Source organism: Musca autumnalis, unplaced genomic scaffold (genome assembly GCF_047663935.1).
Source record: "Musca autumnalis isolate F117 unplaced genomic scaffold, ASM4766393v1 scaffold_3, whole genome shotgun sequence".
Classification (NCBI taxonomy): domain Eukaryota; kingdom Metazoa; phylum Arthropoda; class Insecta; order Diptera; family Muscidae; genus Musca; species Musca autumnalis.
This window is the reverse complement of record NW_027411866.1, coordinates 181,263,410-181,282,889: the sequence shown is the minus strand read 5'-3', so window position 1 is coordinate 181,282,889 and position 19,480 is coordinate 181,263,410. Positions and strand designations below refer to the sequence as shown.

The window sequence follows — 19,480 nt, the reverse complement described above, 5'->3', positions numbered from 1 at the left end:
ATGGATATCTTAACATCAGCACAACATAACTTGAATTATACAACACTCAGCAATCCGAATTCATGGATACAACGATATGAACATTTAGCAGATCCTCGAACAAAAGATTGGCTGCTAGTGCCGTCGTTTACACCTGTTGTAATGTGGATAATTGCTTATCTTGTTATGTCGTTATATTTATCGAAAATTTTTAAAAGGTAAGTCAGACACAGTTGTACAAGCAAAATTTTAAATTTATTGGAAATAAGGAGATATTTGATGATCGCTGAAGATAATAAAAAATGGATGCACATTGTGTCAAGAGCGAATTCACTATAAAAATCCATTTTTGGAAATACGAAAAAGAATACTATTTTCAGGGTACAGCAATGTTTTGCATATAGATACATTCTGAAGTACGCCGCACAGTGGTTAGGGTGCTCCCAAAGACGAAAAAGGTTTTCCAATTTTGGAAAATACGTCATTTTTGCATATTTCTGGAGAAAGAAACAGCTATTTCTCAGAAAATAGGTTTGTTGCCTTCATGAGTCGTTTCAAAAAATTATCGTCGCCTTTACACGAAGCGAGCTATTTTATTTTTCCTCAGATACTAAATTTTAGTGAAATTCAAGTTTAGTGGACTAGCCGTGCAGTCTTTCGTTAGTCAATGGAGAGTGTTTTTTATACCCTCCACCATAACATCGATGATATGTTAAGGTTTCATTCCGTTTGTAACACATCGAAATGTTCGTAGGAAGCCTTATAAAGTGTATATGGGCAATATTTTTGAAAATGTAACATAGTTGAAGCCAAGGTTTATCTTTTATAACTCGCGAATTTTGGTTGTATATCATACAAATTAAATGTTTGTGGATAAAATGTAATGTTTTTAGACTTGGCACACAATATTGGCCTTAAAACTTAATTTGCGTGGAAGCTGTGGCTTTATCTATGTAAACAAGTAAAAAAGTATCAGTCGGCTTTGCCGACAGAGATATACCCTCAGCCCGTGTATATTGAAACAATTTTTTCCCAAAAAACGCATGTATTTAGGGAGTTTTAAAAATTTTGGGCGTTTGAACTGACAAAAATGTAGATTAGGATTAAAGATCAAAAGTTTTGCGGAGGAGATACTAAAAAGAATGGATCTCCAGCCACTACATATGGTACCATAAGGGTTTTTTACAACTTCAGTGATGTTTGCTCGAGAAGTATGGACTTGCGCCTGAAACAACTTTTACTATCGCAATTGACGCAGCGAATGCAAGTTACTTCAATAAAAATCAAAGTGATTCGAAAGCAGGTCTTAAAGTGAACTTATCCGAAATTTTGTGTGGGAGGTACCGGATGGAGTGGACAAATATAGTCCATTTTTGAACCTGATCTATATCTGGTAGATATATTAGGATGTGTACAGTATGGTTCAATTCGGCCACTCTCTTCAAGAGTTATCGTACGCACAATTTTTCCGAACATTTTTGAACTTTAGTGGGGGAGGTACCTGAAGGAGTGGACCGATATGGCTTATCTTCGAACTTAAACTATGTTTGGACAAAATATTGCTAAGGCCAAACTTTGGACCGAATCGGCAGACCTGTTCGAGAGTTATTTTGCCCTCCAACCTCCTCACACGGTGTCATAGGGGTTTTTTGCAACTTTCAGGCTATTTTCTCAGGAAGTATGGACTTGCCCCTGATGAAACTTATACCATCATATGGAGGGCAGTGAATACAAGTTGCTAAAGCAAAAATCAAAGCGATTCGCGAGATGGTCCTAAACTGAACTTATCCGAAATTTTGTGTGGGAGGTACCCGAAGGAGTGGACCGATTGAGCCCATATTAGAACCTTATCTAAGCCTGGTACACGCTCCACGATGGGCAAAGTATGGACCAAATCGGTTACTCCCTTCAAGAGTTATCGCGCACAAATTTTCTGAACATTTTCGAACTTTTGAGGGGGAGGTACCGGAAGGAGTGGACCGATATAGTTCATCTTCCAACTTAAACTAAGTTTGGGCAAAATATTACGAAAGCCAAAATTTGAACCGAATCGGTTCATCCGTTCGAGAGTTATCGTGCGCTCCAGCCAGCCAGACAGACAGACGGACGGACATTGCTCAATCGACTCCAAATTGTCTGTAACACATTTCGTCCAAACATACTTGGGGTCTAAAACCATTATTTCGATGAGGCACATTTTGTCCGTATGAAAGGGTATATACCCTCGTTAGCATAAATGCTGAGGGTATAAAAAATGGGTTAAAATGGTTGAAGCCAACGTGTCATTTTTGTTTTCTCTCGATTTGTGATTAAACCACATTTTTCACGATTTTCCTGTCAAAGTAAAAGTTGAAGTCAAATAAATAAGAATCACCTCGCCAATGTATAACTTTTAAACATTTTAGGAGATCTAAAGTATGGACCAAATTTGTTCAAGAGATATCGTGCTTACTATTTAAGTGACATTTTTTAAATTTTCGGGGGAACTACCGGAAGTTGTGGGCCGGTATTGCCTATCTTCGAACTGAAAGTATGACATAATATAAGGAAGGCCAAATTTTGTACCAAATCGGTTACTTCGAGAGTTATCGTGCTCTCCAGCCACTACATATGGTGCCATAGGGTTTTTTACACCTTTCGGGCTGTTTTCTCAAGAAGTATGGACTTGCCCCTGAAAAAAAAATACCGTCGAAATTGAGGCAGCGAATAATAGTTGCTTTAAAAAAATCAAAGTGATTCTATTGCAGGTCTTAAAGTGAACTTATCCGTAATTTTGTGTGATAGGTACCCGAAGGAGTGAACAAACCTAATCCATATTCGAACCTGAGCTATATCTGGTAGACATATTAGGATGTGTAAAGTATGGACTAAATCAATACTTATCGTGCGAAAATTTTTTCCGAACATTTTTGAACTTTTGTGGGGGTGGTACTTGAAAGAGTGGACCGATATGGCTTATCTTCGAATTTAAACTATGTTTGGACAAAATATTACGAAGGACAAATTTTGGACCAAATCGGTTGATCCGTTCGAGAGTTGTCTTGGGCTCCAACCACTACACACGGTGTCATAGGGGTTTTTGCATCTTTCAGGGTATTTTCTTAGGAATTATGGACTTGCCCTTAATGGGACATACACCGTCGTAAGCGGGGCAGTGAATACAAGTTGCTACAACAAAAATCAAAGAGGAAGAAGGTCCTAAACTGAACTTTTCCGAAATTTTGTGTGGGAGGTACCCGAAGGAGTGGACCGACTGAGTCCATACTGGAAATCTGCTAGAAATTTTACGATGTGCAAAGTATGGAACTAATCGGTTACTCCCTTCAAGAGTTATAGTGCGCACAAATTTTCCAAACATTTCCGAACTTTTGTGGGGGAGTTACCGGAAGGAGTGGACCGATATAAACCATCTTCGAACATAAACTAACTTTGAACAATATACTACGAAAGCCAAATTTTGGACCGAATCGGTTTACCTGTTCGAGAGTTATCGTGCGCATCAGCCAGACAGACAGACGGACGGACATTGCTAAATCGACTCCAAATAGTCAGAACACACATTTCGTCCAAACATACTTGGGTATAAAACCATTATTTCGATGATGCACATTTTGCCCGTATGAAAGTGTATATACCCTCGTAAGCATAAATGCTGAGGGTATAAAGACGTGAAATCAAAGTTATTATTGAACGTTTTGATTAACAATTGTTTGCAATACTATGGTAATTACTGTCTTGATCCTGAACGCTCATCTCGGAAATGGAATATCGCGGTCAGCCCAATTTTTCAAAAATGTATAATAATATCCTTAATTTTAGTTACCGTGACAACAAAAACGCTATAATCACTTTTTTTGATTTTTTCCAATACCTACATACCAGTTGCTGATATTGAATGTGTTCTTTTACTCAAAATTTGTACGAATTGTTACTGGAAGTTGTTCGGTTACTCTACGGCACAATGGAAAAGACATTAGCCGTTTACAAGAAGTTACTGGGCTTGTACAAATTGTTGAGTAAACGAACACACCTATTATTCGAATGTTCGGCACAACATTCGAAAACGACTATCACTGTCGAATGTTTGGCAAATGTTTCAAAACACAAAACACACACATACATGCATACAAAACGTTCTGTCATATCCCAGCCAGCATTTTTTGAACATTTTAATCAAATTCGAGTCTATTTTGATGGAATATGAGCTCATTTTCTGATGATAAATGACTTCTTTGCCCATTTTCTTTTTCGAGTTGTATTTCAATCATTTATTGGTGATTTGTTGATTAATTTGGGACTCTTTTATGAGTCATATTTATAAGTTTTTATGAGTCTTTAAGGAGTCATTTATGAGTCTTTTTATTAGACGAAATAAATTAAAACAATTTCCTTTTTATTCTTTTTTGTTTCTTTCCTTTGCTTTATTGTCTTTTCTGTTTTGTTATGTCTTATAATTATCCTTTATGTTTCACTTGGCAAAACCTGAACATGTGTTGTGTTTTTGTCTATACGCTTAATATTATACGCTACATTTATATCAAAGTTTTATAGAAAGTCTATATGAGAATTATTTACAACCAAACAAAAATAAAACAAAACAATCAGTTTTTAATCACCTATCTGTTCGAAATATGATCAGAAGATACATAATTATAATCACTTTTCAAACACCTGCATGACCATTTTTTGATTAAGCATTTTTCAATCTTCATGAAGATCAAAATGTGACAATAAATAACGAAAAAATAGTCACATTTTAAACGCCTCAATGATTTATTGGTGATTGCTACACATTTGTTGTTGTTTTTCAAATTTAACTCTTTTTAATCATTACAGGGAGTCAATTTCGAGTCCCTTTCTGATCATACAAGCGACTTAATAAATTTTTGATCAACCAAGAGGACTCTAAAAAGACTCCGCAATGTGATTTTTGATAAAACAAATGCTAGCTGGGTAGTTGAATTTGTTCAACTTACAAAAAGTATACGCTCGACGTATTTCGGTAGTTCTCATAAGAATACATGTGTTCTACTTTTTTCACCACACACGCCCTGGGTATACGTCCGTATATAGGTATGGGCTTTAAAAAATAAATTTATGTTGTTTGTATAAAATTCCCATTTGCGTTTTGTCTGGTTGTCATTTGGCATTTATGATTCAAAGTGGTTAATAAACCTCTCTACCAAAAATTGGGGACTATTATTTTTTCGGCCAAAGGATGAACGCTATTTATTTTGGCTATATTTGGTCATATTTACGTTATATGAACATATGTGTCCAATTTTTATGAAATTTAAAATGTTTTACGAAATTTGCTCTGAAAAAAGTTTGTAAAATTATATTGAAATCGGTTCCGATTTGGATATAGCTAGCTCTTATATATATTTTCGTCAATTATTCGGTGCACCAATCACACTTTTGATGATTTTGTCAAAAAAAAAAAAACAAAAATAGCTAAATTATAAGTGAGAATGAATGAACTTTTGCTTATTAATACCTAAAATAACATTCATTAAATTTTATTATAAAAAAGGTTCCGCACAAACCACTCTGATTTTTATACCCTATACCACAATGTGGAAAAGGGTATTATAAGTTTGTTTTGGTAAAAATTCATGTAACACCGCGAAATATTCGTCGGAGACCCCCAATGTGGTATACCAATCTTCATATCTCTACGAGATAAAGCGATTTTGAGATGTGTGTCCGTCCACACGCTCCAGGCCGCAATTATGGACCGATCGTCACGAAATTTTGTATGGAGGTCGGGTTCAGATCAGAATAGATCCCTATTCTTATTGGTGATGATCGTGAAATATTTAGCGGGTGAAATGGACCAAAAACATAATATTTATCCAATTTTCTAGCGGCTCTGTAGGTCTCAATAATAGTCCGATCAACGCGTAATTTTAAATAAGGTAAGAGCATATCACAAAGGAGAAGCTTGCAATTTGAGATGCCGATCGGATAATATTTAGAGGGTTAAATGGACCAAAACTTTTGAGTGAAAATTGTGAAAATTTTTAATATATAGCTTATATCTTAATTTCTGGAAGTGACAATCCGGACAAGTGAGATATACTTGAAAGTGGAACGCTTGACCTTTCAATTGATGCCAATTATGGTGGTGTGCATGATCAGATAACAGAGTTATAGCCTAATATATTCGGTTATTTGTTTGTAGTGTAATAACAAACTCGCTAGACGTCGCAATTATACATCAATAGTCACGAAATTTTGCACCGGGTAAGAGTATAGGTCGAAAAAGATGCCTACAATTTTGAATGAATTGTTCTTTAGCGGGTGAAATGGACCATTACTTTTGTATGAAAAATATAAAAATTTTATTTTTGGTCGATATTTAAATTCCTTGAGGACATATGTATTTCGCAAAGTAGCCTACATATGGGGAAAAAACTACTGACCTTTCCTCTGATGTAAATTGCAATAAAGTGTTTGCTAGATAACGGGCCTACTGCCTAATATGTATATAATGGGTTCTGTGTAGAGAACCACATTTTTATCCCATGCTACATATTGTCTCTCCATTTATGTAACACCACGAAGTATTCGTCCTAGACCCCTTATTTGGTATGCCAAAATTCATATCTCAACGAGATAAAGCGATTTAGCGATGTGTGTCCGTCCATTAAAAATTGTAAACAAGCTTAAGGCCGCAATTATGGACCGATTGTAACGAATTTTTTTAAGGAGGTTGGGTTCGGGCCAGAATAGAAATGATTAGTTTTTGCTGATGATCGTGAAATGTTCAGGGAATGAAATGGACCAAAAACAAAATTTTAACCAATTTTGTAGAGGCTCTGTAGGTCAAAATAATAACCCGCAACATTTTAAACAAAGTTTGAGTTTATGATGATGAAGAAGCATACAAACCAACGTGAAGATCAGATAATACTTAGCGGGTTAAATGGACAGAAACTTTTGTGTGAAATTGGTAAAAATTTATATAACGTAGCGATTAAACAACGAAGTAGTAGTACTACATACATAAGTGGGTTTCATTACATTTTAGTTAGTGTGAACTACATTTTCCTCTCCTGCTACAAAAATGTCTTTGTCATGCTAGATAACTTTTTGGTTTTGGTCATAAGTATTATACATTAGATCTCTGATATTTGATAATTAAATTTTCACAATCATTGAAAAGAAGTTCCGTGGAGGGCGATTGTCCAGGGATAGTGGTATATGGTATCCCATGGTCGGCTCCGTCCGACTATAGACTTTTCTTACTTGTTTTTTTTTTTTTTTTTTTTTTTTGAAAAATTCAATGAAATGGAAAAAATGACTCAAAAAATTAAGATTTTATGTAATCTTAGGTAAAAACTCATCAAAATATCATAGAGGGATACGAGGTTGGTGAACGTAGTGGCATTGGGTACCAATAACATATTCCGGCAGCGGCTGTATATTTAATTCCCTGCCAATCAATATATCTAATGGGAGTGGTTATTTGAGTCATGGAAAATTAACCATATTCTGACACCGCAGCGTAATAGAAGACCAAAAGTAAGAATGCAAGGATGCCTGATGAACTGAATTAAACCACCAAAAAAACCTATCGTAGCATATTGGTTAGATGTGTGTGGATTTCGCTCGATATCACTTTTTCAATACAAACTCCTTAGTTCATGATAGCTCAATTAATTCAATTTAATAAAATTTATTGTTATTTGAAAATTATTTACAATATTTATTATATACATGTAATTAATGTTATTAACTGATGAAATTGTATTTTTTTAATATTTCAGATACAAACCCTTTAAACTCCAGGGCCTTTTAATTGCCTACAACTTCTGTATGGCATTGTTGAATTTATACATTGCTAAAGAATTATTGCAAAGCGCAACCAAACTAAAATATAGTTATTGGTGTCAGCCACATCGAGTGATTTACTCTGAACAAGAAATAAGGGTAAAAATATCATGGATTGGTATAGAAAGAATATTTTTAAAATTCATTTTTATTTTTCTCTTCTCTCCTTTAGCTAGCCTCGGCTGTATGGTGGTTTTATTTTTCAAAATTATTGGAATTTTGTGATACGGCATTCTTTATATTGAGACACAAGTGGAAACAACTGTCACCGTTACATATCTATCATCATAGTACAATGTTTCCAATGTGGTGGGCTGCCACTAAATATGTACCCACTGGAGCCAGTAAGTATTACGAAATAATAAACAAATCCATATCGAAAAATAGTAGACCAAGTATTTTATATTCTCAAACAAAAGGTTAAATAGACAAAACAAAATAAAGACACCGGAATGTTCTCACTGAGTATGTTCGAATTGGGTTTGGTGACCATTCAACTCAATACAAAATGCCAAATATAGAAGTTACCAAATATTCTGTTCTGACAAAAGACTAAGGGCCTGTTTCACTATGTCGAAACGAAAAACACCTAAACTTTGCTTTTCATGGTAATATTGGCTTTGTTTTTGATTCCAAACAACTACAAAATTTGAAAATCATACACGAGCTAAGGTCGTTTTTCTATTGTTTTCATTTTCGCTCGACATAGTGAAACAGGCTGTTTATTTTGTTTTGTCTATGGATAAACTATATTCGTCCACGTGCAAAGAACAAATGTGGCCAAAGGAAACATATTTTGAAATCAGAGAGTGGCTGTTGTAAATACAATGAAAAATAATATTTGTGCCTTGACACAGTAAATTATTGCTTATTTTGTCTGACCCGAAATGTATGGTTTTGCAAATATGTTTCCTTTCATATTCCTTCTCGGCATGTAATTTTGTTCCTTCATCATGTGTGAGATATACCAAGCATGGAGTTTGGTGAAAAATTCTAAAAAGGACCTTTACTGAGACTCGAATTGAATAATTAATAGATAATTTATTTATTATCTTCTTTTGCTATTTCAGTATTCTTTCCGTCACTTGTCAATTCAATCATTCATGTAATTATGTACACATACTACGCTCTAAGTGCTTGTGGTCCTGCCATTCAAAAATACCTTTGGTGGAAGAAGTATCTGACAGTTGTACAATTGGTAAGACATACAAAATCTCTTAAAAAATAACTAGCATAAATTTCTCCATTCAAATGTCTACAATGAATGTTTCTTTCAGGCACAATTCACACTTGGCGTGATTTGGGGCATACAAGCCATAGCCTTTAAATGCGACGTTCCAACTGGGATAAAATACGTAACAATAGGTTATATGGTTACATTTTTAATACTTTTTGGACATTTTTATAAAAAAGAATATACACGAACACATCAAGTGAAGAATAAGAAATCTAAGTAACTAATTAAGCTTAGTAAATAGTTATATTTAGTTGCTATAAAATTTTAAGAACAATAAAAATCTTATAATTCCAATAAAACGAAAACATCTTTATAAATAATACGTAAGCCAAGGCTAACGTCAGACGAGCCGGCCTTGTGATACCATACACCCATTACTCCTGGGAATTAGCTTTCCACAAATCAAAATTTTTTTTATGGAACAAATAAACGTATTGTAAGAAATAACTTTGTGGATTCTGGTACCGTATCACACCAAGCTTAAATAATAATGTAATAATCGTGACGATCGGTCCATAATTGCGGCCTGGAGTTTGATTACAATTTATAATGGACAGACGGACGGACGGACACACATCTCAAAATCGCTTTATCTCGTCGAGATATGAAGATTGGTATACCACATTGGGGGTCTCCGACGAATATTTCGCGGTGGTACGTGAATTTTTACCAAAACAAACTTATAATACCCTTCCCACATAATGGTGTAGGGTATAATAAAACAAGTGAGAAAAGGCTATAGTCGGTACGGGGCCGACTATGTGATACCCTACACCACTACCTCTGTGCATTATCTTTTCACTCGAAAACATTTCTTTTAGGGAGATACGAAAGTTTTCACCTATCTGGCTTTTATACCATATGACTTAAGGCGAACTGAACCCAAATAATTAATATTTAATTTTATATTTGACTACTATCGACATCACCAACATCAATATGCTTCTATCTCTGTGAGAAAATTTCGTGATGATCCGATCAAAATTCCGACATGTAGTGTGATTGCAGAAAAAGTGGAAAAAACGGGATGTCTTACCGACTATTGCGATATCTCTATTAGTTGACCACCTACGCCAACCTACTTTGCATAATTTTAAATATGGGATCTTCTACTTTTCTAGTCAGGCTTTGCTTTTGATATTCGTGATATTCGTCATTTTAATTATAATAGCAAAAATTAAAAGTTGGGTTTTATTTGCTACTATTGTGATATCTTCGATGTTTCATCGTCAGGTTTTGCTTTTGGTATACCCCATATAGAAGCTGAGATATTCGATTTGGAAAAAAACGTTGTCTTTTTATCCAAATACGTTTTTTCCCCATTACGACCCCTAAATATTATCCGACCATCACCAAAATCAAGAGGCTTCTTCCCCTCCGGGACCCTCATCAACATCCGAAATTTCGTGACGATCCGATCAAAATTGCGACCTGTAGCGTGATTACAAGGTTTAGATGGAGAGACGGACAGACGGACGGACACACATAGCCAGATCGACTCAGCTCGTCGAGACATTCATTTTGGTATTTCTAAGTATGGGTCTACGACCATTATTTCGATGCGTTACAAACTTTTTGGCCAAAACGATGATAAAATTAGTGAGAAGCAAACGATTGCGTCATTTTGGTTATTTCGTGTGCCCCTATGCTTTGTGTTCAGTTAATTATCTGCTTGTAATGACTTAAAAATTTTTTCAAAAGTTCTGAAAAATAAAAACTTTAAAAGCTTTTTGTGCGGAAGCTTTTTTTCGAATCACTTTATAATTAGATAAAAACTCATCTTAGGTAAAAAGTCATCAAAATATCATACAGGGAAACGAGGTGGTAAAAAAGTCATAACCCTAGTGCAGAACTATAAACCTCCACCATAAATTATGTATATTCAATTTAGATTTCCACCATATCGGTGCGATAGTGGGTTTTTATAACCCCAACGAAGACTAAATACAAAATTTCAGCCATTTCGGTGGGATATTGAAGCCACAATATCGAAAATCGGATGGTACTACCCTATGGGGGGCTTTGTTAAAAAGTGGACCTGTACCAACCATTCTCTGTAGGAATATTTTATACCCCAACAAAGGCATTTAGAATTTCAGCCATTTCAGTTGGGTAGTGCGGCTAAAACCTTCAAAATTACCAAAATCGGGAGGTACCGTTCTATGGGAGTTACACCAACAAATATATAAAAAAATACAAATTGACCAAATATATCAATAAATATAGTCAAATTTTCAAGCTAAAGCTATTCTTATGATAATTATGGATAAATATACAATAAAACACCGACTTATATTTTCTGCATGCTAGATCTGCATTTTTTCCCACTGTGTGTCGTAATCATGATAGAAAACACGGTGCGCCTTAACTAACTTTAAATGAAAGGTGCTTACACCTTGGAAGTTTCTGCGGATTCTGAAACTACAATGTTCATAGATGAGAAAATTCAAAAAAAAAAAAAAAAATCGCCGCAGGAATTTTCAAATAAATTTCGATCAAAGTTTACATTTTTAGGGTTCTTAAGGTTTTCACGATTTTGCTTGGAAACCACAAGTCCTATCGTAATGGGAATATCTTTGGAAGGGTAAGTAAAAAAACAATATGTTTTGCTGATGAGCAGCATCACCACAGCAAAAAATAAAGAAAATCAAGAACCTCATTCTGAAAAAGTGTCCGATTTCACTCAGAAATTACCATATCTACTTTATAGGGTCGCAAATGATTATTTCAATGTGTTACAAACGGAAAAACAAACTTAATGTACCCTCCATACTATGGTGGAGGGTACAATAAAATATATTTTTTTAAAGAAAAAAGTTATTTTGTAAAAAAAGTTTTAGGTGTCAGCCCGTCATGAATTTTCATGACAATGGAATATAACCCCACATTTTATAAAACAATTTCAGTAAAATTTTTATGATGTGTTGTGTGAAAGTTAAGGACATATTTGTCCAATTTGTGTTTAATATTTTGCGGAATGACATTATTAACTTAGCAGATAGTGTGCATGTTTTTTGTGCTGTTGGTTATGAAGTTTGGAGTTATTCCCAACTGTTAACATTTCAGTAAAATGTTTTTTTTTTTAATAATTAAAAACATATTTTTTCACACAGAAATGCTTTGCTGGTGTGTCATTAAAATGTGCGACTTTAACAATTGCATTTACATATTACCGGAGTATCTGAGTGTAAACCATCCGCACCATGATCCTGTTAATTATTTTCCTCGTTTAATATTTTAATTAAAAAATACTTGTACAATTTGCGGTGATGAAGTTAAGATTACTAGCTTGAATCGCTGTGATGTTGTATTTTCAATTATTATTTGAAATACATATACATAAGTGAAATCATCACGATAATTGCTTGCAGCAAAAATGGAAATATATTCTCTTTTTTTTTTCAAATGCATATTAAAGTTTAGCTGTGGGGTCCTAATTAAGGCAAAAATTGTCCAAAAAAATCAAATATAAAACAAGTAAGAGAGGACTGTAGTCGGACGGGGCCGACTATGTGATACCCTATACCACTTCTTCTGGGAACTGTTTTCAACGGAATTTATTTTATATAATTGCGGCACGTTATGTTATTGATTTATTTAATTGGTGTTTTTGCATGATATAACTTGCATGAAATGTGACGTCAATAGTAGCATGATTATGGTTACTAAGAGTGGTTTTAAAAAATCGAGGTCAGTTTTTTTTATGCGGAACCCTCCTAAAATATTTGGTTTTGTTAAAAATTAAGATTGCCAAAGTTTGAGCACAATTGGAATATGTTAACACGTCCCCACAAGGGCTAACGATCGTTTCGTTAGCTGATGGGAATCCGACCTCCATTGGAAATTTCTTGACGATTGTCCCAAAATTGCGGCCTGTAATTTGATTACAATTTTTAATGGACAGACATACTTCTCAAAGTCGGTTTATTTCGCCGAGAAATGAATGTTGGTAAAGCACGTGGTGGTTCTACGACGAACATTTCGCGGTGTTACATGAATTTTCGGAAAAACAAAGTTATTATACCAATTGCACATTGTGATGTAAGATATAAATAGCATATTGTGACCTCTGCCAAACCACATAGGTTTCAATCAGGAAATTTTTGGCCAAAACCCTATTTTTAAAGTTTCGAAATTTTAATTTTTTTTTTTTGCACAGAATAATAAAAAACATTCAGATGACTGAAAATAATTAGTTTTTGTAAATAACGTTAGTATTCGTTGATTGGCGCAGTACCAAAGTTGACACTTGTTTATGTAAAAATAAAACAGACTTTGTGCTGTAAAATATACAATTTTTGTTGTATTGCGTCGCTGCATAAATATACAGAAGTGAGACCAGAGTTATTATGAATCGGGAAGCTGTTAATGAGTACTTTCATAATATTTACATAAAGAACGATGAAATTTTCAAAATTAGCGTAAAAAAATCAATGTTTTTATATATATTAAAAATTATTTTTTACAAATATTTTTTAAATATACTTAAACTTTTAAAAAAATGTCCAAATATGTCCACCTCCAAATCGAATTTGAAAGATAGCAGGGGGTCTGTACTAATAAATTCAGAAGTAAAATCGTGCTCAAATTTGCCACAGTTAAAATAAAGTGGATTTTTCTATTTTAAGATGGGAGAATTTTCTGTAAATATCTGTTGTGACTGTACGTATTATACAATTGAAATAGAACGGTAATACCCACATCTATCAACCGATTTTCCTTAAAATTCATATTTAAGGGTTTCAGAGTGTAGAAAACAAGTATGTATAATTTTTTTGAAAATATGTCAATTTTTTGTCATAGCCCCCACATAAAAGTACCTTCCGATTTTAGATATTTTGTGGATTTTAGCGACACTTTATGACCGATTCGGCTGAAATTTGGTATTTTGACTTCTTGGAAGATATGAATCCTTCGTACCAAAAATTATTAACATAGGTCAATGTTTTGGTTTAGACCCCACACAACGGGACCACCCTGTTCAAAAAATTTTGACAGTTTTTGGTCATTTTGGTCGATAAAACGTAAGAATTGCTGTATGTACACATTTATTATAAATAATAATTAATTTCAACACAAAATGGACGTTGAAATAGTTTTGGCCGGAAAATTTGGATTTGGGACCATTGTGCAAACGGTAGATTAAGTTCTATCGTTACCCAGCGAAGTAATGTAAAACGTAATAAGTAAATGTGAATTATTTTTTCCCCTAAAAAATGTAGACATCTCTCATACGTGTATGAAACTTTCCATGTAAAATTTTTCGGTTTAGGTCCATGTCTTTATATAGCCCCCATAGAACGGTACCTCCCGATTTTCGGTATTTTGAAGGTTGTGGCCTCAATATCCCACTAGAATGGATAAAATTTGGTATTAAGTCTTCGATGGCGGTGTAAAACTTTCCAACAGATATCGACCACGTAGAACGGTACCTCTCAGTTTCGGTATTTTGCAGGCTGTGGCCTCAATATCCCACTGAAATGACTGAAATTCGGTATTTATCTTCCATGGAGGTATATAATAATTAGACAGCGGAATTTTATGCAACCCCTATTTTTGGTCCGATTCATGTCAAATTTTGGGACTGGGCATATTTTTGGGTTCTGATTACATTGCAATCGAAACATATGACATATGCAAAATTATGCAAAATGCATAAATTTTTGCATATGCAAAATTTATGCATTTTACATATTTTCTTATGCAACAAATATTTCAATAATAGGTACAAAAATGTCTATGTGTACAATTTTTCTATTTAAAATTCTCTTCAGACAAGTCAATAAAATAGAGAAATGTATAACCATAGCCACAACCTTCAAAATACCGAAAATCGGGAGGTATCGTTCTATGGGGGCTATATGAAGGCCTGAACCTAAGCCGACAAATTTTAGGTGGAAAGTTTTATACCCCCAACGAAGACTTAATACCGAATTTCAGCCTTTTTGGAGGCATATTGAGGGCACATTCTTCAAAATACCAGAAATCGGGAGGTACCGTTCTATGGGGGCTATATGAAGACGTGGACCAGTACCGATAAATTTCAGTTGGAAAGTTTTATACCCCCAACGAAGACTTAATACCGAATTTCAGCCATTTCGGGTGGATATTGAGGGCACATCCTTCAAAATACCAGAAATCCTGAGGTACCGTTCTATGGAGGCTATATGAAGACGTGGACCTATACCGAAAAAATTCTGGGAGAAAGTTTAATACTGCAAATGAAGACTAAGTACTAAATTTCAGCCATTTCGGTGTAATATTAAGGCCACAACCTTCAAAATTCCGAAAATCGGGAGGTACCGTTCTATGGGGGCTATATGAAGACGTGGACTTATACCGACAAATTTCAGGCGGAAAGTTTTATACCTACAACGAAGACTAAATACCAATTTTCAGTCATTTCGGTGGGATATTAAGGCTAAAATTTTCAAAATACCGAATATCGGTAGGTACCGTTCTATGGGGGCTATATGAAGACGTGGACCTATACCGAGAAATTGCTGGTGGGAAGTTTTATACCCCCAACGAAACCCAAATACCAAATTTTAGTAATTTCGGTGGGATATTGAGGCCACAACCTTCAAAATACCGAAAATCGGGAGGTCCCATTCTATGGGGGCTATATGACGACGTGGACCTATGCCGACAAATTTCAGGTGGAGTGTTTTATACCCCCAACGAAGACTAAATACCAATTTTCAGTCATTTTGGTGGGATATTGAAGCTACAACTTTCAAAATACCGAATATCGGTAGGTACCGTACTATGGGGCCTATATGAAGACGTGGACCTATGCGGACAGATTTCAGTTGTAAAGTTGCATAACCCTAACGAAGACTTAATACCAAATTTCAGCCATTTTGGTAGGATATTTAGATCACAAATCCTGCAATATATTTTTGCATATGGTTTTGCATATGCTCTTTTTATGCAGATATGTACAAATATGTCAAAATATGCACGATATGCAGAATATGCAAAATATGCAAAAATTTCTGGGCCTAATTCGTTTTATTTTGTAATAAAACGAGTTTCTGTCTAATCAGATTTTCTCTACGACCATCCTAACCATATATGCATTTGCATAGGATTCCGCAGTCTAATAATAATCCACAAGAGAGTTATTAGTATAGGTTCATATATTTGGTTGTTAGTCTTCGCTATTGTCCTAATAGAACGGTCCCTACAAAATTTCCCTCCAGAAAGTCCTCGGTTTGATAGATCCCCCTTAGAAATGCACTTCAACCGGAATATGTTTACAGCTACAAAACCTCCTTTACAAAAAAGCCTCCGAGTAGGTTGTTAATTCGAGTTTTGTGTTCCAAGAATATAGAAAACTTGCTCGCAATGAAAACTATCAATATACTTGCAGGTTTAAGTCTAGCCCAATATTATGTATTTCGATTTTGTTTTTTATACCCTACACCACTATAAGTTGTTCTTAGCCAAAAAGTTCGTAACGCTATGTGCGTCTGTCCATCTAAACGCTACAGGTCGCAAGTTTGATCGGATCGTCACGAAATTTTGGGGGTTAAGGGGGTTCCCGGAGGGTAAGAAGACTACTTATTTGGAGAAAAAAGTCAAAGTTTTATTCCAAAGCAAATATCTCACCGTCTATAAGGGGTATACCAAATTCAAAACCTGACAATGAAAGTAGAAAATATCACCTTTCTAACAACGTAAAGTAGGTTGTCGTAGCCCAGCAAAATGTTCGATGCCAAAGATGCCATTCAATCATGGGTGAAAGTGAGCTGGCATGCCATCTTTTTAGCATCTCCATCGATGAATTTTATATGAGCATGAACCCCAAAAGATGCTATTCATTTTTGGATCCAAAGCATGTCATTTACACCAATGTTTTGACATGGAATTTTCACCAATGCTTTGGCATGTCATTTCCACCAATGCTTTGGCATGTCATTTTCACCAACCCTTGGCAATGACATCATTACGACGAGAGTTTTTAACAACGTTGGTTGTGATTTGGAGTCTTCGACTAAATCAAGCCTATTGTAAAGAATTAATCTTATATATTTAGAAAAATGTGTATAAATTAAAACACAAAATCCATCCCTATTGGATCGATGGAATGGGTTCAAATGCTGATGAAAAGATCGCATCTTTCACGATTTCCTTTGCATGGGTTCAAATGCTGTTGAAACTATCAGATCTTTCACGACTAGCTTTACATGGGTTCAAACGCTAATGGCAAGATCGGATCTTTCACGACTTCGTTTGAACCAATGCAAAAGATGTCATGAAATCACGTCACCGCATGGAACCCCTTCTTTCAAATTTTGCTGGGTAGGACAACGTCAAACAACGAATATATCGCAATAGTCGATACTGAAATATTTGCGATTTTAATTATAATGACGAATATCACAGGTTTGGTTGGGTACCTTCCAAAAGCGAAGCATGGCTATGAAAATAGAAAATCGCATCGTGACAATGCACAATGGTTTCAGTCAGGAATTTTTTGGCCAAAACTATAATTTTTAAGTTTACAAATTTTAATCGTTTTTTGTGCATAATAATAAAAAACACTTCAAATCAACCGAAAATAATTAGTTTTTGTAAATACCGTTAGTTGCAATAAGTTTGTGCAGTGTCAAAGTTGGAATTTTTTGTATAAAAATAAAAAAGATTTTGTATTGTAAACTATACTCTTTTTGGTGTGTTGTGTCGTTGCAAAAGTATACAGAATTGAGACCAGAGTTATTATGAATGGAAGCTGATGGCGAGTACTTTCATAATATTTTAAAATAAAAAAGAGAGGTTTTGAATTAGCGTAGTAAAATTAATGTTTGTATGTATATTGAAAATTATTTTTTATATATTTTTTCAATATATTTGAACTTCATAAAAAATTTCCAAATATGTCCACCGCCAAATCGATTTTGGATGCTAGTAATAAATTCAGAAGTAAATTCTTGCTCAAATTTGCCACAGTTAAAATAAAGTGGATTTTTGTATTTTAGGATGGGTGAATTTTTTATAAAAACCTGTTGTAAATGTATCTAGTATCCAATTGAAATATAACTGTAATACCCACATTTATCAACCGATTTTCTTTAAAATGCATATTTCTGTGTTTGAGAGTGCAGAAAACAAGTCTGTATCATTTTTTTGAAAATAGGTCCACCATTTGTCATAGCCCCCATATAACGGTACCACCCGATTTACGATTTTTTGGGGTGTTTTGTCACACTTTATAACCGATACGGCTATAATTTGGTATTTCGACGTTTTGGAAGGTTAGAACCCTTCGTACCAAAAATTATTGAAATATGTCAATGTTTTGGTTTAGATCCCATACAACAGCACCACCCCATTCAAATAATTTTGACCATTTTTGGTAATTGTGGGCGAAGAAACTTAATGGGTCTATCTTGTATTGCCACTTAACTTGAGTTTCGTTGTCAGTTGTCTGCGCAACTTAGACGAAATGTTGTACCATTAATGTCAACTCAACTGGGTGGTCGATAAACATGTTATCGATCAGTGTTTTTTCAAACTTGTGACCTCTATTCTCAAAAAAAAAAAACATTTTAAAAATAATTGCGCTTTGGATAACTCTTTTGTGTATTCTGGACAACATTTTAATATTTTGGCTGAGTTTTCGAGCAAATTTGGAAAACAACCCAAGATTGGAATATAACCTGCCCATTGAATCTTCGGATCGTCAAGTTTTATTTGCTGTCCCAAAAAATTATAAGTTCGGTGGAATTATTTTTGATGATGAAGAAAATGTACAGGACATTGCATCTATTAGAAGAAATTTGAGGGACAAGTCGAATCCATTGGAATTGCCATCTGCACTGTAAGCTGATGATCATGTGGAAAGATCTGTATAATCAGTAAATTATTTCAAAATACGCCTTAAATATTTTCGATTGCCAACGGATGCCGCAGTTTACGTTGTGGAAACGTTAAAGGATGACTTCAAAGTAAGTTACAGATCAACAGCAATACCCCCACTTTTAAAAGTGTGCGCAGCGTTGCGATTCTTGGAGGAGGGAAGTTTCCAAAAGTCCCATGGCAATGATTTCAACAATTGCATGGCTCAATCTACATTGTCGAAAGTATGGAAGAAAGTTGTCCACTTGATAGAGGACAAATTGTGCCAAAATTGGATCGTTTCGAAGTTGACAGAGGAGGAAAAAAGGCAAAATAAAAACTATTTTTATTCAAAAACGAAAATCCCTGGTGTAGTTGGCTATATAGATGGAGGATGTTCATCATTTGTACTTAAACTGAACCTACTGTATTTGTCACCAAATTCATTTGCAAAAGATTTGCTGCTGTCCGCTCCAAAGGCGATAAATTCACTTATTGTGATGGACCACCACCAGTGTCGATGAAGTTTATTTTATTTTGATGCATTTTCTTTCTCAACTTTGCTTTAAAGTGAATCCAGACTCT

The 19,480-nt window shown here is 34.7% G+C and overlaps 1 protein-coding gene across 1 annotated transcript; it reads left to right on the top strand.

Annotated features, from left to right (window-relative positions):
* On the top strand, positions 1–9,272 carry LOC141398372 (very long chain fatty acid elongase 4-like). Its single transcript, XM_073975659.1, has 5 exons — positions 1–197; positions 7,752–7,914; positions 7,988–8,159; positions 8,886–9,013; positions 9,093–9,272. Exons 1-5 carry the CDS (start codon positions 1–3, stop codon positions 9,270–9,272), a joined length of 840 nt encoding a protein of 279 aa, XP_073831760.1.
* The last annotated feature ends 10,208 nt before the right edge of the window (positions 9,273–19,480 follow it).

What these genes read in the sequence shown, in the direction of transcription:
- LOC141398372 (XM_073975659.1), top strand. Translation starts at nt 1, where the DNA reads ATGGATATCTTAACATCAGCACAACATAACTTGAATTATACAACACTC. An exon ending in TTATCGAAAATTTTTAAAAG is followed by an intron (nt 198 to 7,751) that starts GTAAGTCAGACA and finishes TTAATATTTCAG; the next exon opens with ATACAAACCCTTTAAACTCC. An exon ending in ATATGTACCCACTGGAGCCA is followed by an intron (nt 8,160 to 8,885) that starts GTAAGTATTACG and finishes TTGCTATTTCAG; the next exon opens with TATTCTTTCCGTCACTTGTC.